This window comes from Cupressus sempervirens, chromosome 9 (genome assembly GCF_028749045.1).
Source record: "Cupressus sempervirens isolate cs-2001-9-10 chromosome 9, ASM2874904v1, whole genome shotgun sequence".
Classification (NCBI taxonomy): domain Eukaryota; kingdom Viridiplantae; phylum Streptophyta; class Pinopsida; order Cupressales; family Cupressaceae; genus Cupressus; species Cupressus sempervirens.
Window position 1 is genome coordinate 259,201,728 of NC_143126.1, and position 22,698 is coordinate 259,224,425.

The 22,698-nt window shown below is 37.5% G+C and overlaps 1 protein-coding gene across 3 annotated transcripts in view; it reads right to left on the reverse strand.

Annotated features, from left to right (window-relative positions):
* Positions 1-22,698, reverse strand: part of LOC149538436 (uncharacterized) — a 159,284-nt gene that overhangs the window by 48,302 nt on the left and 88,284 nt on the right. For all 3 annotated transcript variants that reach the window (XM_089799770.1, XM_089799768.1, XM_089799769.1), the window contains 2 exons: positions 7,651-7,736; positions 7,334-7,555 (listed from right to left, as the gene is read on the reverse strand). In XM_089799770.1, the coding sequence (XP_089655896.1) occupies positions 7,334-7,555; positions 7,651-7,736 (308 nt within the window). The remainder of the gene's footprint in view (positions 1-7,333; positions 7,556-7,650; positions 7,737-22,698) is intronic.

Sequence of the window (22,698 nt, forward strand, 5' to 3'; positions counted from 1 at the left end):
TTTGGTATTTTTATTGAAATAATCACTGACATGAAACAAAATAGGTTTTGATTTAAGAAATTTACTAGGTAAAATATGGCAAAAGGTATTATTCCTCTAGGCATGATAGTCAAAAGCAGCAATTAAGTCAGCATTTCTTATAACGCTGGCATGAATAATATAGAAAGAGAAGTAATTCATTGACATAGTCAACTTAAATGTTTACAGTGCAAAGAGCAAATCATGAAATTAATTTAAGATTTTCCATTGTTATCGAGAAATTAAATTGCAGCTACTTGACTGAACATGAATTTGGAAAAACTGTGGAAGAATTGAGAGATAAGCAACAATTAAGAGAATGATACAACAAAGGTAGAAGCAAATTATTAAATATCTCAAGAAATCTAATCAGAAGGAAAATTAGCGTTTACCATAAAGGGTAAGAAACTTAACACATGTAGTATAGCACGATTCAACACAGAACAGATACTTTATTCATATATGCACTCAATGATTACAATCCGAATACAATGACTACAATGATTCCAATGATGATTCCAAAGTCCATCTCGAACGATATACATATACCTTTCCGAAGGGGTGACTCAAGCGTCACGCGCCCGTTCGGATACTACTCTACCCATCGGCTACACTATACATTTTACCGACTACATCATCCCCCCCCCAAAAGGAAAAGTCGTCTCCGGACGACAATTACAAAATATCTGTGAGAGATTAACAAAACGGAATACATTAATTGACTAACTACAACAAGATAAATTTGTTTGTCACACCACTTTCACATTTGTCCCGTGCCTGCACCAAACTAGTCTCCAAACCACGTTGCATCTATAGCCTCTGCTAACACAATACTGTCTCCTTAGCTGACCTTGATAGCCACCCATGCTGCTTTCTCTGCTTCCAACTCCTGGGTACATTGAGCCAAGTGTCTTCGTACTACCTTCAACTAGATGATCAGCTCCTCCCAAGCTCTCTATGCATCCACCAAGACAGCCTCACATCCAAACACCTACTCCGAGTGCCACCTCTAACACACAGATACTCCATGCCTACAACAGCTCCAAGTCTCATCAACCGGGGTCTCATCAACTGGTCACACTTCCCTTAACTGGGAGTCTAGGGGGCATCGCCCCTAGCGGGGTTGATGCCGCCAAAACCAAATTAGCACTCTCAACTCCACACAAAACTCCATGGTACACACCATTTTTGTGATTGTCTTCCGATTCCACACTCTTTGAGCCAACCACTTGTGTTTCTACTTGTTTATGTCTTTCCCTTCCCTTCGGCATCATACCTTATTCATTCTGAACATTTTTTTATTTCTAATCGTTTTTTTTTTTTTTTTTTGCTCTTCCACTTCCTCTTTCTTGCAAACTTCATACACAGAAATTCTTCTCCTTCCCTGTATGGATCCGTACGGCTTTCCCTCAAGCTTTGTGAATCAACTACAGCAATTCCTCTTCCTTGCTCAATCGGCTCCTCTTGTGATGGTACGGCTTGGCTTCCTCTCTGATTGGCCGTATGGATTGTTTTTCTCCTCGACAATATGACCCTTTTCCCTTTCTTATAATCTAGGACCGTACGATCTTTCCCTTCTTTGTTGGCCATTGTACGGACTTTGTTTCCCTAACTCTGGGACTTCAAGCAATATTTGGTCGTTTTCGAAACAATGTTTCCACCATACCTCCTACGGCTCTGGATGGCTTGCACGTCGTACGCAACCAGCCTCATCTCTTTGCTGTGGTCGTCATACGGTCCTTGTTTCTTATTTATCTGCCTTCTGGACACCATACGAGTTGCCTTCTTATTATGCCCTTCCTTGACACCGTACAACTGCCTCCTAATATGCTCCAGCCATATGGCCTTTCTATGCATCCCAACTCTTGTTTTGTGTCACCATGTGGTCCCCTTTAGCCATACGGTCACTATACCTTCCTAGCTCTACTTTGAATATCATACAGCTGCCAGCTTCTTGCCTTTGAATACCATACGGTTCCCAAACTTAAATATATTCCTTCCTTTCCTTCCGTACAGTAGCTTTCTTATACTTGCAAGGCTTTCTAGAGGCCGTACGGTCATCAGCTTGCCTTCTGATCAATCTCTTTTCTTTCATGAATGGTCGTACGATCCTTTTTCAATTCCAATTCCACTGTCTCTCCGTACAGTACTCTTTTTAACACCGTACAAATTGTCTTTTCCTATTCCTTAAGCCGTACGGTCTATGCATTTAATTGAATGGGCTCTGGCCACTCTGGCCGTACAGGTTTCAAATGTTCTCCTCCTGTGCACTTCCTATTTACCATACACCGTACTGTCTTATGTGAATTTTTTTTTACAAACTGCCTTCGGCTTTCCTCTAGCCGTACGGAGGTTTTAATAGCTTGTGATGTGCCTCTCAAGTCTATACAGACTCATGTCATACTTCCATTGTTTTCTTCTTGTGGACCTCAAGTGTTTTTTCCTCTTCTTCCGTGCGGTAGCTTTACTGTATCTGCAAGGTCGTACGATTATTAGCTTGTCCTATACTTGGTCTTTTGATTCTCATCTAACTATGTCTGTAGGGTCCTTAACTTCTTACAATAATTTGGTTTGAATATTGTTCCATATTATGTCCCTTAAGGCCGTACGGTAGGTTGTGTTTCCCATCACTTTCAATATTTGAAATTCTAGTCATATTAACAAATTTGCTTCCTGCTCCTTCATGTTCACACTTTTAAAACTATAGTTTATTACTTGGCACTTTAAAACTATGTTCAACTTCTATATTTTATTTACTTATTATACATATATACATTATTTACAGTCGTTTTTTCTTTCTCAGTTGTTTGTCGGCGGGGAACCATTTCTTTCATGGTATATTTTTAACTTCGATCCATTCACTACATCAGGTATTTCTTTTCCGTCCAGTATCCGCAACTTAATTGCTCCGTTATAGCCAACTTCCTATATCTTGTATGGTCCGACCCATTTAACTTTGAACTTCCTAGGTCTGATTTCATTCCATCCGTTATACTTCAATACTAACTGGCTTGGTTGAAAGTTGTTTAATTTTAAGTGCTTATCATGCCATGCCTTCAGCCGGTTTTGTGCAACTTCCATGGCCCATGCTGCATAGTTCTTATTCATTCGGTACGGCCGCTTCCGTACGGGTACTGCACCTTCGATTAATGGTATTCGGGGAACACATAGCTCCAGTGGCACTCCTTCTAAGTCTTTATATGTCCAAGCAAAAACATCCTTGTACTCCATGAATATTTTTCATGGAGTACAAGGATCCATGAATACTTTTCATGGAGTACAAGGTTCCAATCATCTCCTACCAGAATGTTTTTCAGATTTTCCTCATCACCCAAGTTCATTGTTTTCACCATAGGCTCTTCGTACTTCATCAGTTTATCTTCACTGAACGTATGGGCTAGTGTTTCATCCACCTGCGCTTCTCCCTCCTTTAGTTCACTATACTCCTTCGAGAACTCATTGCCTGCTTTTTCTTCCTCGACACTCAACATGTTGCAGCTCGGAAAAACCTCGTAATCTTCCATTTGCCAGTGTAGCAGTCCGTCCACCGAATCTAGGTCGTCATCAGTTGACCATCTTAATAATCTCAACAACCCTTCTTCATCTAGTTCCATTCCCTTTTTACCTTCGTCATCACTCTCACCTTCTACTTCTGAGTCCAACGACACTGCTTCCTCCCCTACCATTTGTGTATGCAAATCGATTATGAATCTCCTGCCTCCTCTCTCCATGGATAGGGTGTTCCGTTTCCAATCATGCTTTACCTTTGCTTGCACCAGCCACCCTCATCCCAAGATGGCATCATACCCTCTTCTCTTCAGTGGGATGACAACAAAATCTAGTAAAAATGATTGTCCCAATTGTCACCGGCTGTGCCATCAAAGTTCCCAACGGCTTTATCACATGCTGATTTGCTACAAGTAACTGGAAAGTAGGTGGCCATAGTGTGGGTTGTCCAAGCTTTTTCCAAATATCTTCCAGCAGCACGTTCACCCCCGATCCTCCGTCTACAATTGTATCCATCAGCACAGTATCCAAAATGCCCATCTCCGCTACTGTCGAGTGTATTCCTGTTGTAAGTGCCAGTAGCATTGGGTCTGTTGTCGTTGTTCCCTTACTATCCCTTAATTCCTCTATCACTCTCAAGGATGATGTCATATTCATAATAGTTGTACGCAACTGTGGCATCGTGAGAAGGTCATTTAGTTTAATAGGCACTTCTGTTTGCATTATCTACCTCATCATGTTATGTTCCGTCAAGTTCCTTTTTGAAGTTTCAGCAGTGTCTTTGACTTGTGATTTCTCTGCTTTTCTATCTCTGTCTGTGTTTTTTGTAACCTCTCCTTCTCTTCTTCTGCATCTGAATATTTCGCTTTCCTCGCCTGCTCCCATGTAACTGCCAATACTTTCTCATCACACGTTTCAATGCTTAATAGATTTACCCCTTGTTTTGGACATTTTGCATCTTCGTGGTCCCCTAGACCACACCATCTGAATAGTAGTTGTGGCGTCTCCTTCGTAGGACAGTCCCTAGCGAAATGGCCCCAAAGATTGCATGCCCGGCACTATATCATCGGCTGTCCACTCGCATCGTACTGTATTCAACTTCGGCCTCCTTGGTTATTGTTGTTGTTTCCACCCCTTCCGCATCTGTTATTATTGCGATATCCACCCAAAGTTGCACCATTGCTTGTGCTATTGTTGTTGGACGCTTCCTGCATTAGTAGCACCTGCTGGTGTCCTTTTACTTTCATATTAAACGAGCACTCTTTCAGGGAATGTCCAGGCACCTGGCAAATGTCACAAAACTGTTTCTTCGGGCATGAACCCTTCGTATGGCCATCCTCTTTACAATCTGTGCACCACAGTTCTCCCTTCACTGTGTTCGGAATCTTTTTCAAATTCTTTCATCATTCGAAGCATATCTTTCTATAATGCTTGCACCTTCTTGTTTGATTCCTCATCACTACTGCTACTTTCAAATGATAAATCATCTGAATCCGAGGATTTATGCTTTTCCTTCTTACTTGTCTTTTGTTCACTTTCTAAATCCATTGCACAAGTATACGCGTCTGTGTACAACGCCAATGGTACAATCTTCATCTTCTTTTTTAGAGTCGGTCGTAGCCCGTCCACAAACCATCATTTTTTCAAATCGTATGCCAGTTGACTTTCCATCTTCCCGACCAGCTCTTTTAGTCGTCTAGCATAGGCCCATACTGTTTCATTATTTTCTTGTTTAGTACTATATATCTCTACTACTATTTCATTATCATCCGGAAGCAATCTAAACTCTGCTATAAATTCTTTTTTAACATTCGCCCATGTAGTCAGTTTCTAAGGGTTGGCGTCGGAAAACCAATCAATTGCCACACCCCGCAGAGTTGTTGGGAACTGTCTGATCCAATCATCCTCATCTATCTGTTGTACCATCATCGTTAAACTTGGGTAATTTTTCTTTAGGACCTACCATCGCTACTTTCCTTTGATTCTGAGGTACTTGCTGAGCACCCGCACTATTCTGAGCACCCGCATTGTTCAAAGCACCCGCACTGCTCTACACACCCACGTTGCTCTATATAGCAATCTTGTTTTCAACAATCGCATTGCCTAGTGAAAGGTCTTCTTCAAGTGAGGTTGTTTTATTCTCCGCCTGTATCCGTTCGTCCGTTGTATCGAGAACGAAGAGTTCACTCCACGCTTGTGCCCCCTTGGCACTCCGAGCCGTGCGAGTTGCTTCCCTTCCGTTTGGACGCTCTCCCCTCGACGTATATAGGTTAAGGAACTCCTCTTTTGTTTCTTCCACCAAATTTAATCGCTGTCAAGTCTCCTCCAGCAATTCCTCGGCACTCCTCAGCCTATTAGGTGAGTGCACTCCCTCCGTCTGTGCCTCTTCACCCCTTCAGTGCCCCTCCGGCAATCTGCTGAAGCCTCTACCTGCACTTTGCTTGCTGTGCTAAAATTAAAACTTCTTGTGCTGTACGTATCTCATCTTTGTCTTTTACCTTATTCCTATCTTTGTTAAGAAAATTCGGCATTAATCTTCATCACATTCCTTCGTTCCAGGTTCGTCTGGCAACGGCGCCAAATGTTTAAGGGTAAGAAACTTAACACATGTAGTATAGCACAATTCAACGCAGAACAGATACTTTATTCATATATGCACTCAATGATTACAATCCGAATACAATGACTACAATGATTCCAAAGTCCATCTTGGACGGTATACATATACCTTTCCGAAGGGGTGACTCAAGCATCACGCGCCCGTTCGGATACTACTCTACTCGTTAGCTACACTATACATTTTACCAACTACAATTAGTAGGAAAAATGAGTGGTATGACGGTGACAGATGATTCTCAATCTGAAAACAACTGTGGGAAAGAACATTTTGGAAAGATAAATATGGTTCTGTCATTTTTGACAAGCTGACAAGGTCCATGTCTGGTACGAGCTAAAAAACGATGACAAATCTTAGAGATTAAAATCAATCCACATTATTTTCCTTACAGATCATTGAAATAAATTGGGATAGCCTTAACAAGTAAAAGATAAATCATTTTGAGCTTAAAGTTGTCCTTCTATAGTTTCATATTGCATTTGGTGTCTTATATTTGTTGTCTCTAATAGGATTTCTGTAATCTATTATTACATCCCAGCCGTATTATAGATTTGCTATTTGATAAGCATTGTACTTTTGGTTTTAATAATCATGCGAATATCAAACCAGATTATATATTGGATAAAAATAAAGAATATCAAAGAGAAAGTGCTAGTCTTCATGGTATTTCAGTTTTTAAACTTTTAACTTCCCTCAAATGCCTGTTTAACATTAGCATATGTTTAAAGTGATTGTTAATTGAACCCCTATCTGAAGCACAAGACATCTTGTCAATCAACAGGGAATTGAAAAACTCAATATGGTTTCAGGCTTCTTGTCAACCAACAGGGAAGTCAAAAACTAAAGATGAGTTCTGCCTAATTAACAGAGAAAAGAAAAACTAGATATGGGTTATCTTAATTTACATGGAAGTGATCTCAAAAACTGTTTTTGCTAGCTAATGATAAAGTAATTAATACAGTGATGTTAAAAAGCAATGCCACCTGATGGACATTACAAGCTATTCTAGTAGTGAATTTGTAACATGCAAAAGTGATTGGTATTCTCTGCTTCCAGAAACACATGAAACTGCAATCTTCCAAAGTTTCCCAGCTATTTTTACATAGGCATATCAGACATTTACTCTAGCGTAATCAATGAAAAATGAACATGTGAATCTACTGAAATATCAATACAAATGTGATATTTTACCTTAGCAGCACTGACTGGTGCTTTTGTATTCAGAGGATCTAAATCAATGATCTCTGGTCGCACAGAAGTAGATTTTGGGATAGGGCTTCCCGACTTAGTTCTTCCAGGCTCAGATTCTAAACCGGTTACCACTTGTAATGGAGCTACTTGAACAGGAAGTCTTGTCAGGCTTTTTTGCTTCCCATCAAGGGCCTGAAAAGCTATAACTTGAATCCTACCAACCTGTAAAAATAAAGTCCTAGCTTGAGCTAATATGTAAACTCTAAACAAAACAGTTTTTGTCAACACAAAAGAAGTTCAAATAACAGGTTCCTTACCTTCTGGACATCTTCACTGAAACAAGAAAATATCACACCAATAAACCCTGGATCTAGCAATTGATACATTCCTTGTGTCCGAACATCTACAAAAGAGAGATGCAGAATCTTATTAGGTGCTGAGGAACATAACATTTTAAACAACTTAAAAATGTTACAGAATCAAAGTGAACATGAAACGATCAACATTAAAACATATAATTTTCCAAGTAGGAACACTGCCTACAGGATTTCTACCCCGTTCCCTGAAAATGAGACCTTGCAGAGGAGGTGGGGTGGGGGGGAAAACCACCAGGTACCATGGTCTGAAGACATAGAGGCCCATCCCTGGGAAAGTCCTTAAAATGCATGGATAAACCCAGAAACATTTTCCTATGGGGAAACATCGCAGAGGGGCCTACACATGCAGGGACGTCCCTAGGAATGTTCTCTAGGGAATGTTAAAATACAGCAAGACATGTGCTCCTGTCAAAATAAGAAGTCCCTTTCAAATAAAACTTTTAAAAAGAAAAAATAAACCCTAACCACAAACCTAAATAGGAGGCTCACCAAGGCCCCCAACCTTAAAACTTATCAATACCTTTTCCATTTGCTCTATTTTTATCACCAAAAGAGAAAGAGGGCATCTCACCTGCTAACTATAAAAATAAATCATTTAACATTAAAACAACTGAAGAGACGAACAAAAAGTTGCACGCACCATGAAGGTCCATGTGACCTCAAAGCCTCTAATTTCAGTTGGTGGTGGGAGCTCATCCCCTAACCCCAGTTTGTATCACAAAAGGAAACATGCAAGGGGCAGTGTCCCTAAACCCCTGCTATAGTTTTTATAATTAAAATTAAATAAAAATATTTTGAGCTACACCAGATCAAATCCTGAGAAACTGAATTCAATCTTTACTTTTGGTCTGCTATGACAAAATTGATATTGAGCAATGCTTTTATGGTTACAGCCCAGAAATTTAGAGAGTAAATACAACAATATTGTTGAAGATCCTTGTATTTAAGACATGTGCACATTGGCACTGCAATGCAAAGTCGACCTCTTTGTCAAGTTCTATTTTATAGTAAATCCTTTACTTGGGAACATGCTGAAGCTCCTAACTGATATTATAGAATGGCCCATTCAAAATTTGGATGGCATTGGTGTATCTACTTTCATTTGATTGATTAATAATCTTGAAGCCTAGTAGTATTTTCTCGGATGATGAATGGAAACAGATTTTATGATCTTTGAAAACAGCAACTGCAGAAACAATGTCATAATTTGCTTGGATTGCTTACAGTATGGCCAAAACTGAGACATCAGATAGTGCAGAAGATGATCTTACAAAATCAAACAATAGTCTTGGTGAGTGGTACAATTTCCACTGAAGATATGGATACAGACTTAGATTTGTTGTCTCTGATGCACAATGTCATATTGCAGTACAACTTTGTATACAACATCAGTCTCTAGTATTCATATCGATATTGTTTGATATGATGCATTGTGATTTTTTTTGCCCCTCTTTGTAATTAAATTCTCAAATATTATTTTCTGTAGTATTTTTTATTTTTTATTTTTAATAGCGATCTCTGTCCACTAAACCAGGACAAAAGTTCACAATCCCTGAAACCCACCCCTCGTCTCTCCATCCTGGAAACTTGGTGAAACACTGCAAATTTATAGTTGTACGGTGTACCATCTATTACAAAAAGTATTCAAAATGGTGTAGAAAACCAACACCCTAGAAACCATTCCTTAATATCAAGAAAAGGGATTTGGCATGGACAAATCTTACTTCCAAAATTTAACTGGATAGAACTAATTTTATATCTGGATTTCAAAGATGACAGCTGTTGGATTCCAAACTAAAGGGGAACATAATGAAATATCCCTAAAATGGACTAACCAGTGAGTTAAAAAATCACATATGGCACTCCTGAGTCCTGAGGTACCAGAAGAGATAAGAGACAACATAAAGTAAAAGCATGAATAAGTCCAAATATTGTTCAAGCTAAAGAAATATGACTGAATATTGCAGTCCTTAGCAAAATAAGATTAATGGTGAAAGCGAAAGGGAAAATTGCATGGATCAAGTCAGAAAGAAAACAAAACAAAGCCCAATTTTTGTTCCAAGAAAATTACATGGACCAAAATTCTCGAACCAATACTTAGGGTTTCCATAAAAAAAAACAAAAACTTTTGGAAAAATTCTAAGTAGAAAAGAGCTTCAATTTTTTTATTAAAAAATCAAAAAAAACATCCTGAGCTCTGATACCATGTTACAAAAACGTACATTCAAAAAAAGAATTATTACAATATGTAGATGTAGTCTCCTTAGATAGAGAATAACTCAAAAGAAATGGAAGTTTTCTAAAAGGCTGAAAACTGGAAAGTTCCATATTATTTAGAAACTAACTAAAATAAAAACTTGCCTAAAAGACTTAATATCTAGAATATCTAAATGACCATTAATATTAAATACTTTATTACATTGGTGGTCTAATCATAGCTCCTAAAGAGGATATCAAATTCAAAAAAAATCATATCAGGGTCGTCCGTCACTAGGCCATATAACTTAGGAAGAGCTGAAGCAGGAATACTCTTCATATTATTCACAACATTCTGATTAGTGATAGGAAACGAGAAGGTAGGAGCCATCCTTAGTTGATAGACTACCAATGCAAGTGGATTACCAACTTGGTTTTGAGAAAATAGGTCAATAGGTGGAGGAGCATTCAGATTGGCAAATATGTTAGCAAAAGGATTGTGGTCAACTAGTTCTTCTGAGGGAGACGATGAAGTGGCTAAATTGGTAGTTGGCTTAACATAGGTGTGTTCCTCTGCTTCTACTTCTTGATGAACAAAAACTCACCTAACTGGTCACCAGGTTAAGGGTCATTAGGGAAGAATCTTCCTAAGGCATCTCTTCTTCTTTCTCTATGCATACAGATTAGAATAGATTGAAGCCAATTTGAATTGGAATATAAGTATAACTTAATATTAACTGAATCTAAGGCAAGCTAAAGACAACGTGAAAGGAACAAAAAACAACTTAAACTCGTGGCTGCAACAGGTCCTTAATTTGACAACATTCCCGACAACAGTGCCAAACAATGTTGAACTTCCCAATTAGATCAATAACTAGGTTGTCAAACTTCAACTCAAGGATCGGACATCCAGGCTAAGCATCTATATCTTTCTTATGGTGAAGGCTCATTCTCTTACCAACCTACGAACATGTACTTTAATTGGCGAGCACTGTATGTGCATCAAGTCCCAGCTAAAGCCATGTTATCTGAAAGCTTACAGGAAATCACATGAAATGAATACACTGAATTGCTCAAGAAAACTACTACTGGAATTGAACTCAAACAACTAACAACAATATTGTTCAGAACAAACAGACATGCATGATGCATTTACTATGTCTGCCTTGGTTGCAGTAACAGTCTCCAGTGGCTGCAAGAACAGACAAATACACGAAAAGTAACTATGAAGTGATGGCAAATTAACTACTAAACTAAAACAGGGAAATTCTCACCAAGTGGGTCCCCTTGGATGAGCATTTCCAGAACTAACAAAGATGCTCATAAACTCAAAACATCATTTTACTTATCCAAGAAAGTGTCATTACATTAGCTGAAACTGAAACTGTTCATTATATGTTGAAACTGGAAATCTAAACTCCATGAAGAGGCGTCAGAAATTTGTTTATAGTCTACAGAGAACAACTAACTAACAATTGTTAATGTTTTTATACCTATGGTCAGATTCCTTCAGGACGACATAGATAACATAAAGGCTGCCTTATGAAGGGGTGGAAAAAAGAAGAGAGCTAATATCAGGAGCGGGGAACGTGAGTGGAGTAAAGTATATTAGATGCAAGAGAGCAAGCACAAGACATATGCAGGAAATTGTAAACATTGAATTGGAGGCAAAAGCATGTATTATATTTCCTGTCCATAACATTTGTAATGATCCCTTTCTGATCATTCCGATAAAGAACCAAAACAAATTTCTCATAATGTCCCCAATGTTCTTCTGCATTGAAAATTTTATAACTTTTGAAAAGCTATGTCCTTTAGATTTAAAAGACACCTTACTTTATTAATAGTTATTATATGAGAATATCCAATATTATTTCATCTGAAATATTTAATATTATTTTAATATTTATATGATATAGTTAGAATAATAATAATAAATATTTTATTTTATTGTTATTTAATATTATAAAGTATTATTAATTATGTTAATGTATAGATTAGTTAAAGATTTATTTATAAATCTTCTGTTGATATTTATGTTATTCTACATGTTTAAGATATATATATAGATATCTGACATACTTCAAAACATATATGAATAAACTAATCGACTGCCTTACTAATCGTCTCGACTCCCATCGGCATATTTAAAAGGATTATTATAATTAACAAAGGTTGATATATGAGTCACGCCCAATAGACGTGACCCAAGTATGAGCCACGGCTATCGGTCGTGACTTATCATCAAGCCGCCCACATATTTATATCTCCTCTTCGCTGATTTTATTGCAGACAGAACACAGACATTATACAGTCTTCCAGCAAATATATCAGCACACATACAATTACAGTTATTCTGTTTTCTTGATAGACTTACAGTCTCATATTAAATTCTTATCTTGAAAAACAATCAGAATAATATTACACACTCAGTCTGATACACTAACATGGTATCAAAGCCAAGTTATGCAAGAAGCTCGGGGCCAAAATGTCTCCTCCTCTAAAGGAGATTTACAAGTTCTCTCTACTCAAGTAAATAAGAAGAAAAGAAAATTCAAAGGAAAGAGAAAGCAACCTGATTTCTCCAAAATGCAATGTTTTAGATGTGATAAAATTGAACATCCGGCATCTAGATGTCCTGATAGAATTAAGCAACAAGCTTCATTTGCAACCACTCAAAACTCAAATGGAAATTCTTAACATATTGCTTTCTATTCAGCTCTCTCTAGTGAAGCATCAACCAGATCAACTACCTAGGTAATTGATAGCGGAGCCTCTTGACATATTACAAGTTTTAAAGAACAGTTGGACTCTATCAACGAAGACTATGTTGACGAAGTAACCATTGGAGATGATACAAGCTATCCCGTAATGGGAATAGGAACCTATACTATTCATCTGAAATCAAGGAAAACAATTGAACTTACTAAGGTACTATATTTACCTGGTATAAAAAGAAACTTGCTTTCCATCTCTGCTCTTGAAGATGAAGGATTCAGAATTACATTTATGGAAGGAAAGGTCTTAGCTTGGCCTAAGAATTTTAACATAAAAAATGCATACAAGATTGGCTCCAGACATGGATGTCTTTATCAAATTAACTCTCAAAATCATTCAGCTCTACTTCATGATTCTTTCAAAGAAAATGAAATTTGGCACAAGAGACCAGATCATCTTCATTTTCGAGGATTACCTTCTCTAGGAGAAATGGTAACGGGTCTACCTAAACTTCATCTGTACCATGAAGGAACCTGTAAAGGATGTGCTCTGGGCAAGAATATTAAAATTACATTTCAAAAGAGTCAAAGCAAATCCAAAGAAATTATAGAACTTATTCATTCAGATTTGTGTGGTCCAATGTCAGTTCCTTCACTAGGAGGTTTTCTATACTATATCATATTTGTGGATGATTTCTCTAGGAAGACTTGGATCTATTTTCTTAAAAGTAAAGAGTCTCAAGAAATCCTAACAAAATTTGAAGAGTTTAAAGCCCTTGTAGAAAATCAATCTAGAAAGAAAATAGAAGTTTTGAGAACAGACAATGGTAAAGAATACATTTTTGAGATCTTTATACATTACTGTAAAACTGTTGGGATCAAGAGGGAGTGTCCTATTCCCTATAATCCTCAACAGAACGGAATAGCTGAGAGAAAGAATAGAACCATAGTTGAAGCTGCTAAAGCAATGCTTCATGATCAAAATCTTGAAACTTTTCTTTGGGGAGAAGCCTCTAATACTGCTGTTTTCCTTCAAAATAGATGTCTACACTCTCATCTTGAATACAAGACCCCTAAAGAGGCATTTTCCGGGAAGAAAACTGATCTTAAATATCTAAGAATTTTTAGTTGCCCTGTCTATGTGCACATCCCTAAGGAGAAGAGAACAAAACTAAAGCCCTCAAGAAAGAAGGGAATCTTTGTAGGATACAGTGAAACTTCCAAAGCTTATCGTATCTATATTCTTGGACAAAGAAATATTGAACTAAGTAGAGATGTAATTTTTGATGAAGATTTGGCTTTCAACAGATCTAAAGATGAAATTGAATCAAATTCAGAAGAAACTCTAGAAGAGAAAAACTTTGACAATGAGAGGGACTTTCTAATGGAGGAAGATAACTCAATTGAACCTATGGACATTACTCACATTTCTGAGAAAAAGAAAAGACCACTATGGGCCAGAAAGCTAATTGAAGAGAACAATTCCATTCCCTTAGACTTCATTAGGGAAACAAAACATCCTAACATATACTCTAGTTACATTGCATTAATGAGTGAAATCTCCAAATCTGAACCATCTGATGTAAAAGAAGCAATAAACATCAAAATTGGAAAGATGCCATCACAAAAGAATATAATTCCATACTTAAAAATGATGTTTGGGATATTGTTCCTAAACCCAAAAATAAATCAGTTGTCTCCTCAAAATGGCTATTTAAAATTAAATATGTTGCAGATGGAAGTATCAATAAGTACAAAGCAAGGTTTCTAGCAAGAGGATTTTCACAAAAAGAAGGAATGCACTATGAGGAAACTTTTGCTCCAGTAGCTAGATATACCTCCGTCAGAACTGTTTTAGCCATTACTGCATCCAAGGGATGGAAATGTCATGTCCCCAATTTCTGCCCTTCCTTAGTGACAACATTTCTAGTAGGGTTGGTCTATTATCTGGTTCCCATAGGCCAGCAGAGCGTAGAGGGAACCAACCCGAGGACTTTGAGAGTCATGCATGAGCTTCCCAAGTAGTTTGGAGCAGTAGACAATAGTTTCCTACAATTTAGGAGGGATTCCTAATTTGTAGGGATTGACTAGGAGTGGTCTAGGAGGCATTTGGAGACCTCGGCGAACGTTTTGGAGACTTAGAGTGCATCTCCTATTTTTTAGGAGGCATTCTTATTTTTTAGGAGGAACTCCCAGTTGAGTGACAGTTCTCTCAGAGGTTGACACAGCAGGGGAGTCATTGGGACTCAATTTTGGTTGATTGGGGCTGTCTCCTACTTTTTAGGAGCATCCCTAGATTTTAGGGATGGACTACCAGTTGACACATCTTGTTCGGCATCAGTCACAGATAGGTGACAAGGTTAGATTCATGTTTGATTGGTCATTTTGGGCCTTTTGGAACCATTTGGGAAATATTTGAATATATTTAAATATTTCCTAAGTTGGTGATTAAATAAATTAAAATAAGGTTAATAATATAACCATTTTGGAGTAATAAGGGGATTTTGGCTTCAGTTGATCAGGTACACCTATGTGTTATAGCTTGTTGGAAAGGTCTCGAATTATTATACATTATTTTTACTATCTATAGACTTTTTGGTGCCGTCAACTATGGAATTTTAATAAAGTAATGTTTTTCCTATAGCATGGATGACTTTAATTGGAAAAATGTTATTTTATTATATTTTATTTAAAGGGCAAAGTGTAATTTCCCTTTAGGATTCGATTTACAGTTGGAAGGGGATATAAGGAGATGGAGACCTAATTTCTTATTATCTTTTGCATATTGAAAAACTTGTTTTTGTGAATTGGCTCTGAGAGAGCAATTCTTCATTTGGGACGCAAATCCCAGGTTCTAGATTGGCTGGGACGTAGCCCTCAGCAGTTATTGGCATTGGATTCTTCAGACAGTATGCGTTGCTATCAAGGACAGAGTACGCCATTCTTAATTGTGGATTCAGGTTGCAGATTTATGGTGTCAGCATTGCAGATTGATTCTTTCAGTTGGGACGTGATTCCTTACAGTCTTAGGGCTGCCATTTGCAACATTTTGGCATCATTGTTGGATTTAAGCTCCTTGGAATTGCATTGGATTTATTATTTGGCTTTATAAATCAGAAATCTGACTGGTACAATTTATAGCAATTCTGAATTGGCTCTATGCTCTTATTTATTTTCAATCTCCTCTCATGTTTATTGTTCATTATTCATTACTATTGTGAAAACTATCAAAAGAAACACAAAATAAAAACAAAACCTTCTACAACTTCTATCTATTCTCAAAGACCATCAAAGAAATCACAGGAAAAGATAGTTTATTAATTTAAAAACTACAGTAGATCAGCAAGGGCATCCATTAGGGATCTTTCAGTGGTATCAGAGCCTACATCCTGCCAGCCTGTAGGGTTTGTGAGAAATTGTCACAACAGATTTTGGCATCTGGGTATTAGATAAAAAGTTTTGATAATTTATTTCAGCATCTGGGTACTAGCTAAAAAGTTTTGATAATTCATTTCAGCATCTGGGTACTAGCTAAAAAATTTTGATAATTCATTTTGGCATCTGGTTACTGGATCAAAAGTTTTGATAATTCATATTAGCAATACAGGGTCGATTTTTGCTCTGGCATGTTAGTTTCAGTTGGTCAGCGTGGCAGTTCATTATGGCAAAATTGTTAAGAGATATAACCCTGTGGAAAGAATGGGAACAGTCACAACAAAAATTCAAGCTTCAATTGCAACAGTTCAATGATTCTATGTCAAGGAAATTTGGACATGCTAGTGGATCATCATCTTCTTCTAGAAAGGATCCATTGCCACTAGACAGGAAAACGGAAGTAATTAGCATACTTGAGGAGTATAATACTCTTCCTCAATATGTTAGGAAGAACTTTCATTTCAAAGATTACATTGACATGCATCCAAAAATTTGTCATAAGGTTAAGCTTGCAAAAAAGGAATACCATGCCATAGTTGATGATATGTTTTCATGTGAGAAAGAAGATTTGTGTCAACCTATCCATGTTCATGATAAAAACACCATCATGGATCAGTCACTTGCAGGGTGTGCAGAAGAAAGGCATGAAGATGTGTTATCATTTGAGTTGCAGCCTATGAAAAACAAAAACCAGTCATCATGTGGGATTCCCAAAGAAGAAATAACTCTAGATCAGGAGGAGACACATAGCACACCATTGATTCATCAAGTTGATCACAAAATGGAAGAGATTACAATCATGGATCAGTCCATTAGGGATGCTGAAATCATGTCTCCAAGGTCTGATACCTATTCTAATTTTTGCAACAGTAGCTCTAGTCATGTGGTATCATCCATTTCACATGAAGGTAATGAGGTTGTTGAGTCTTCCTATGATGGTACTCAAGTTAAGTGTGTTGCACGAGATTTATATTGTGGATTCAAACCACAAAGGTTTTGATTGTGTTTAGCCCACTTTGGAAGATGTGAAAAAGGCTCAAGAGACGTGCAATGGATGGTCACATAGAGCTAAGAAGGCCAAGATGCTTGCTGCCCAAGCAAAACAACACTTACAAGAGGTCAAAGAAAGATGCAATCAGCTTGATAATGCAAGAAGACGAAAAGAGTCATACATTAGATCCTTATTTCTTCCGAGGGAAGAAAGTGAGGATGTTGAGCATACAAGGGAAGAGCTTCTTGAGGTAAGGCCACAAGAAGAGCATGTTGAGATGTGTGAAAAGGAAAAGAGTTATGATTTAGAAAACTCAATTTGGTCTAGTTTGCATCATGAAGTTTATGACGTTCCTCTTTTAAAGAGCCCCTTAAAGGCTCCAAACAATGATGATTTTAGTTTCACACTTGATGGACCAGCCACAAGTGTTATTTTCATTTGTGTGGAATGGAACATTATTGATTCTGATTTGGTTAGCCATGCATCATCTAAAATGGAAGGACAATTGTTAAGATCATATGAAGCATCTTCTCTTAAAGAGATGATTAGGGAGACTAAGAGGCTGCTTATTAAGAAGATACTGCATTTTGATAATGTTTGGTTTGTTTGGCAAACTACACCTTGGAGTTTGTTGGTTATGGAGATAAAGGTATGGATCAGATTTTGGGCAGCTAAGGCAGTTGATGGGAGATGTTATATTCGTTTGAACACACCCCATGGACCTTTAGAGGAGTCACCTACCTTGGAAGGAGAGGCAAGAGAAGACCGCGAAAACATTGTGGAAAAGTATGAACATACTTCTGATTTTCTGACTTTGAACAGCAATTCTCTTTCATCTCATGAGTCAAACTTTGAACCTTGGGTCGGTTACATTCAAGTTGGGGTGTTCAAGTGTGAAGTTGATCCTTCCCTACTAAGAGTTGATGATATATTAAGTTGCATACCTAATGGACCAGCCACAAAGAGCCTGTCTTTGTTGAGAATTAGAAACATCTCTCATTCATCAATGGGTTTATCACCTCTTCCATATGATAGGGCAGCAATGTACCTTTTGATTGAAGATTCAGACTTTTTAAATATTATATTGGGCTTTCAAGATCATAATATAAGGGACTTCATTGGTTACATGGTTAAACAAAACATTTACTTAACAACCTTTAATGAAAGCACACTAATTTGTGGAAATATAGTTAAAGTTGCAGTAGCTGTTTGGAGGACTTGGAAAAGTATTCAACAAACTTTCCTTGCCGCTGATTGGCTCATTTGTGAATTCCTAACAGCATTGGTTGTTGGTAGTAATTGTGGCTTCATTTTGAGTGAAGTTCTTAGTTGGTTAGATGAGGTATAGTTTCACAACAGCAACATAATGAGTATCAACATGCTGGAGGGATGTGTCAGTGCAAAGATTTGGGATCTTGGCATCAACATGTGTTGGGCATTTCTTCAGTGGATTCATGTTGAGTTGCTTCACTTTTGGTATACAAATGTTTACATCAGAGCAGCGCAGTGGTTGGGTGGAGCAACATTTCTCAGATCGATATGGGATTCAAGAATTGATAATCCTACAATGTTGGGTACAAATGACACATGCTTTGGTTTTTCTCATACATACTTCATCTTCGAGTTTGTCATCTACATCCATTGATATGGCAGTGGTATCCTTGTTAATTGTTGATTCCATAGTCTTCGATTCCTTATGGACTAGTGGCTGTCCAAGCTGAAATCATTTACTACTTGACTTGGCATTGACTACATCCATGATTCAGTATGAGGGCAATGAGGAGTGTTTCTTTGGGACATTTGTTGTTTGGCATTGGTATGATGACGTCTATGATATCATTCGAGTTGCTGGTCAGAATTATAGCAACATTGTTAGGTGGTCATGTGGGTTGGAATACTGGTTTATGGGAGTTCACTTTCACACCTTGCTGGTCTGCTTCATTGTATGTATGTTTCATGGAGTGCGGTTGAGATACTTCTTCATCTCATTCAGTACATTTGGTATTTTGGTTTGGGATCCGAGCCCTGGTCTCATTGATACATTGGTGCTTCAAGGTCCTAATGAATTGCTTCACAACTTGTGGTTCACTAATATTTATATCAGAGTGACGAAGCGTCAGCATGGTGGTTCCCTCTTGAGGCGGATTTGGAATTCTGGAATCACTTGGATTTGCAGTTCAATAGTTGAGGATGTGGAAGCCAATGTAGGCTTACTAGAGTTTCCGCTTTTAGTGTTCCAGTTTGGTTCTTTTGGAGAGCAGTTCATTGAGGAGTTGCCAGAGTTGGTACAGTATTTGATTGCTCTTCCTTCAGGGGGTTTTCAAGAGGTTACTTGTTTGGGTGCAGTGCAAGACAATGTTTCTAGAAGATGGAGCTACAAACCTTCCAGGATGGCTTGGGACCCTGGGATCATTCTTGGTTATGGTATGGACTTGCCTGATGTTTGTGGAGTTGGATTGACATTGCTTGAGGACAAGCAATCTTTGGGAAGGGAGGACTGTCATGTCCCCAATTTCTGCCCTTCCTTAGTGACAACATTTCTAGCAGGGTTGGTCTATTATCTGGTTCCCATAGGCCAGCAAAGCGTAGAGGGAACCAACCCAGGGACTTTGAGAGTCATACATGAGCTTCCCAAGTAGTTTGGAGCAGTAGACAACAGTTTCCTACAATTTAGGAGGGATTCCTAATTTGTAGGGATTGACTAGGAGTGGTCTAGGAGGCATTTGGAGACCTCGGCGAATGTTTTGGAGACTTAGAGTGCATCTCCTATTTTTTAGGAGGCATTCATATTTTTTAGGAGGAACTCCCAATTTAGTGACAGTTCTCTCCGAGGTGCACACAGCAGGGGAGTCATTGGGACTCAATTTTGGTTGATTGGGGCTGTCTCCTACTTTTTAGGAGCATCCCTAAATTTTAGGGATGGACTACCAGTTGACACATCTTGTCCGGCATCAATCACAGACAGGTGACAAGGTTAGATTCATGTTTGATTGGTCATTTTGGGCCTTTTGGGACCATTTGGGAAATATTTTAATATTTCCGAAATTGGTGATTAAATAAATTAAAATAAGGTTAATAATATAACCATTTTGGAGTAATAAGGGGATTTTGGCTTCAGTTGATCAGGTACACCTATGTGTTATAGCTCGTTGGAAAGGTCTCAAATTATTATACATGATTTTTACTATCTATAGACTTTTTGGTGCCTTCAGCTATGGAATTTTAATAATTTTTTTCCTATAGCATGGACGACTTTAATTGGAAAAATGTTATTTTATTATATTTTATTTAAAGGGCAAAGTGTAATTTCCCTTTAGGGTTCGATTTACAGTTGGAAGGGGATATAAGGAGATGGAGACCTAATTTCTTATTATCTTTTGCATATTGAGAAACTTGTTTTTTGTGAATTGGCTCTGAGAGAGCAATTCTTCCTCTGGGACGCAAACCCCAAGTTTTGGATTGGCTGGGACATAGCCCTCAGCAGTTATTGGCATTGGATTCTTCAAACAGTGTGCGTTGCTATCAGGGATAGAGTACGCCATTCTTTATTGTGGATTCAGGTTGCAGATTTATGATTTCAGCATTGCAGATTGATTCTTTCAGTTGAGACGTGATTCCTTACAGTCTTAGGGCTGCCATTTGCAGCAGTTTGGCATCATTGTTGGATTTAAGCTCCTTGGAATTGCATTGGATTTATTATTTGGCTTTATAAATCAGAAATCTGCCTGGTACGATTTATAGCAATTCTAATTTGGCTCTATACTCTTATTTATTTTCAGTCTCCTCTCATGTTTATTGTTCATTATTCATTACTATTGTGAAAACTATCAAAAAAACACAAAACAAAAACAAAACTTTCTGCAAATTCTGTCTATTCTCAAAGACCATCAAAGAAATCACAGAAAAAGATAGTTTATTAATTTAAAAACTACAGCAGATCAGCAAGGGCATCCATCAGGGATCTTTCAGGAAAATTCGTCATGGATGTAAAGACTGCATTTTTAAATGGTGTTATAGAAGAGGAAGTTTATCTTGAACAACCTAAAGGATTTGAAGTACACAATAAACAATCTCATGTATGCAAATTAAAAAAGGCTTTATACGGATTGAAACAAGCTCCCCGAGCTTGGTATGAACAGATAGATCTTCGCCTAACTAAACTTGGCTTCTCTAAAAACATTGCAGATCCTAATCTATATTACAAGGTAATACAGGGCGATATGTTGATTATGGTTTTATATGTTGATGATCTTTTGATTATTGGAGAAGATCATCTTATTGACAAATGTAAACAAGGTCCTACATCTGAATTTGAAATGAAGGACTTAGGAATACTACACTATTTCTTGGGACTAGAAGTATAGCAACATTCAAATGGAATCTTTTTAAATCAAGGGAAGTATACTCTAGATCTACTCAAAAGATTTGGCATGTTGGACAGCAAGGCAATGAAGACTCCTATGGAAACAAACCTCAAGAAACTAAAAGAAGCAACAAAAGATTCTAAAAATGTTGATCCAACTCTATATCGACAAATAATTGGTTCTTTAATCTATCTGTTATGCTGTAAATGTTCTCAATCAATTCATGTGCGAACCTAAACAAACTCATTTAGTAGCAGCAAAACACATTCTCAGGTATCTCAGTGGTACAATTGGATATGGTCTCAAATACACTAAAACTGAACTAAATCTAAGCAGATATACAGATTCTGATTGGGCAAGAAATTCAAAGAATCGCAAGAGCACTTTAGGATGTTTTACCTTGGGTTCAGCAATGATATCTTGGTTTAGTTGGAAGCAATCTTCAGTAGCACAGAGTTTTACAGAAGCCGAGTACATAGCTGCATCTATGGGAGCAAGAGAAGCTGTATGGTTGAGAAAAATTTCATTTGGGTTATTTGGAAAGCCACTTCCACCTACTACTCTTTATTGTGATAACCAAGCTGCATCAAGCTCTCTCTTAATCCAGTGTTTCATAACAGATCAAAACACATCAAGATACCATACCACTATGTTCGAGACATGGTTGAGAAGGATGTAATCAAGTTGGAATATATTAGTATAGAGGATCAAATTGTAGACACTCTTACCAAACCACTTGCTAAGGCAAAAGTGGAGCACTTTCATAAAGAACTCGGTATGATTGTAAAATCTGAGGAAATGTCTCAAAGAAATTGATTATTGTACATTATATATTATAAATTTATAAAACCTCTATTAATCATTAAGAAGTGACAACTTCAAAATAATTTCACTTGTATTGGGAGAAGTTGTTGTAAAGTGACGTCCTTACAATAACTTGTAGCATGATTCATTTTTGAAATTGTTCATGTAAAGGCTTTATCTTATAAATCAACAACTAGGCATTAGATATCATTAATTTGATTATCTACAAGTTGCTTGTATAGATATATTTTTGGGTACTTGGTGAATATCTTGCCCTGATATTCTGATAGGTCAATACCACACTGAGTACTTGGTGAACATCATTCAGTTGATGTTATGATAGGCCATTACTCAAGAGAGCTTGGTGAATACCATGTGATTGATATTCTGATAGGCCAACTCTCATATTACTTAATGTCAAATATAAGTTGATTAATATTTTGATGAATCAACACTTATCTAACATTGTATAAATAAGTCT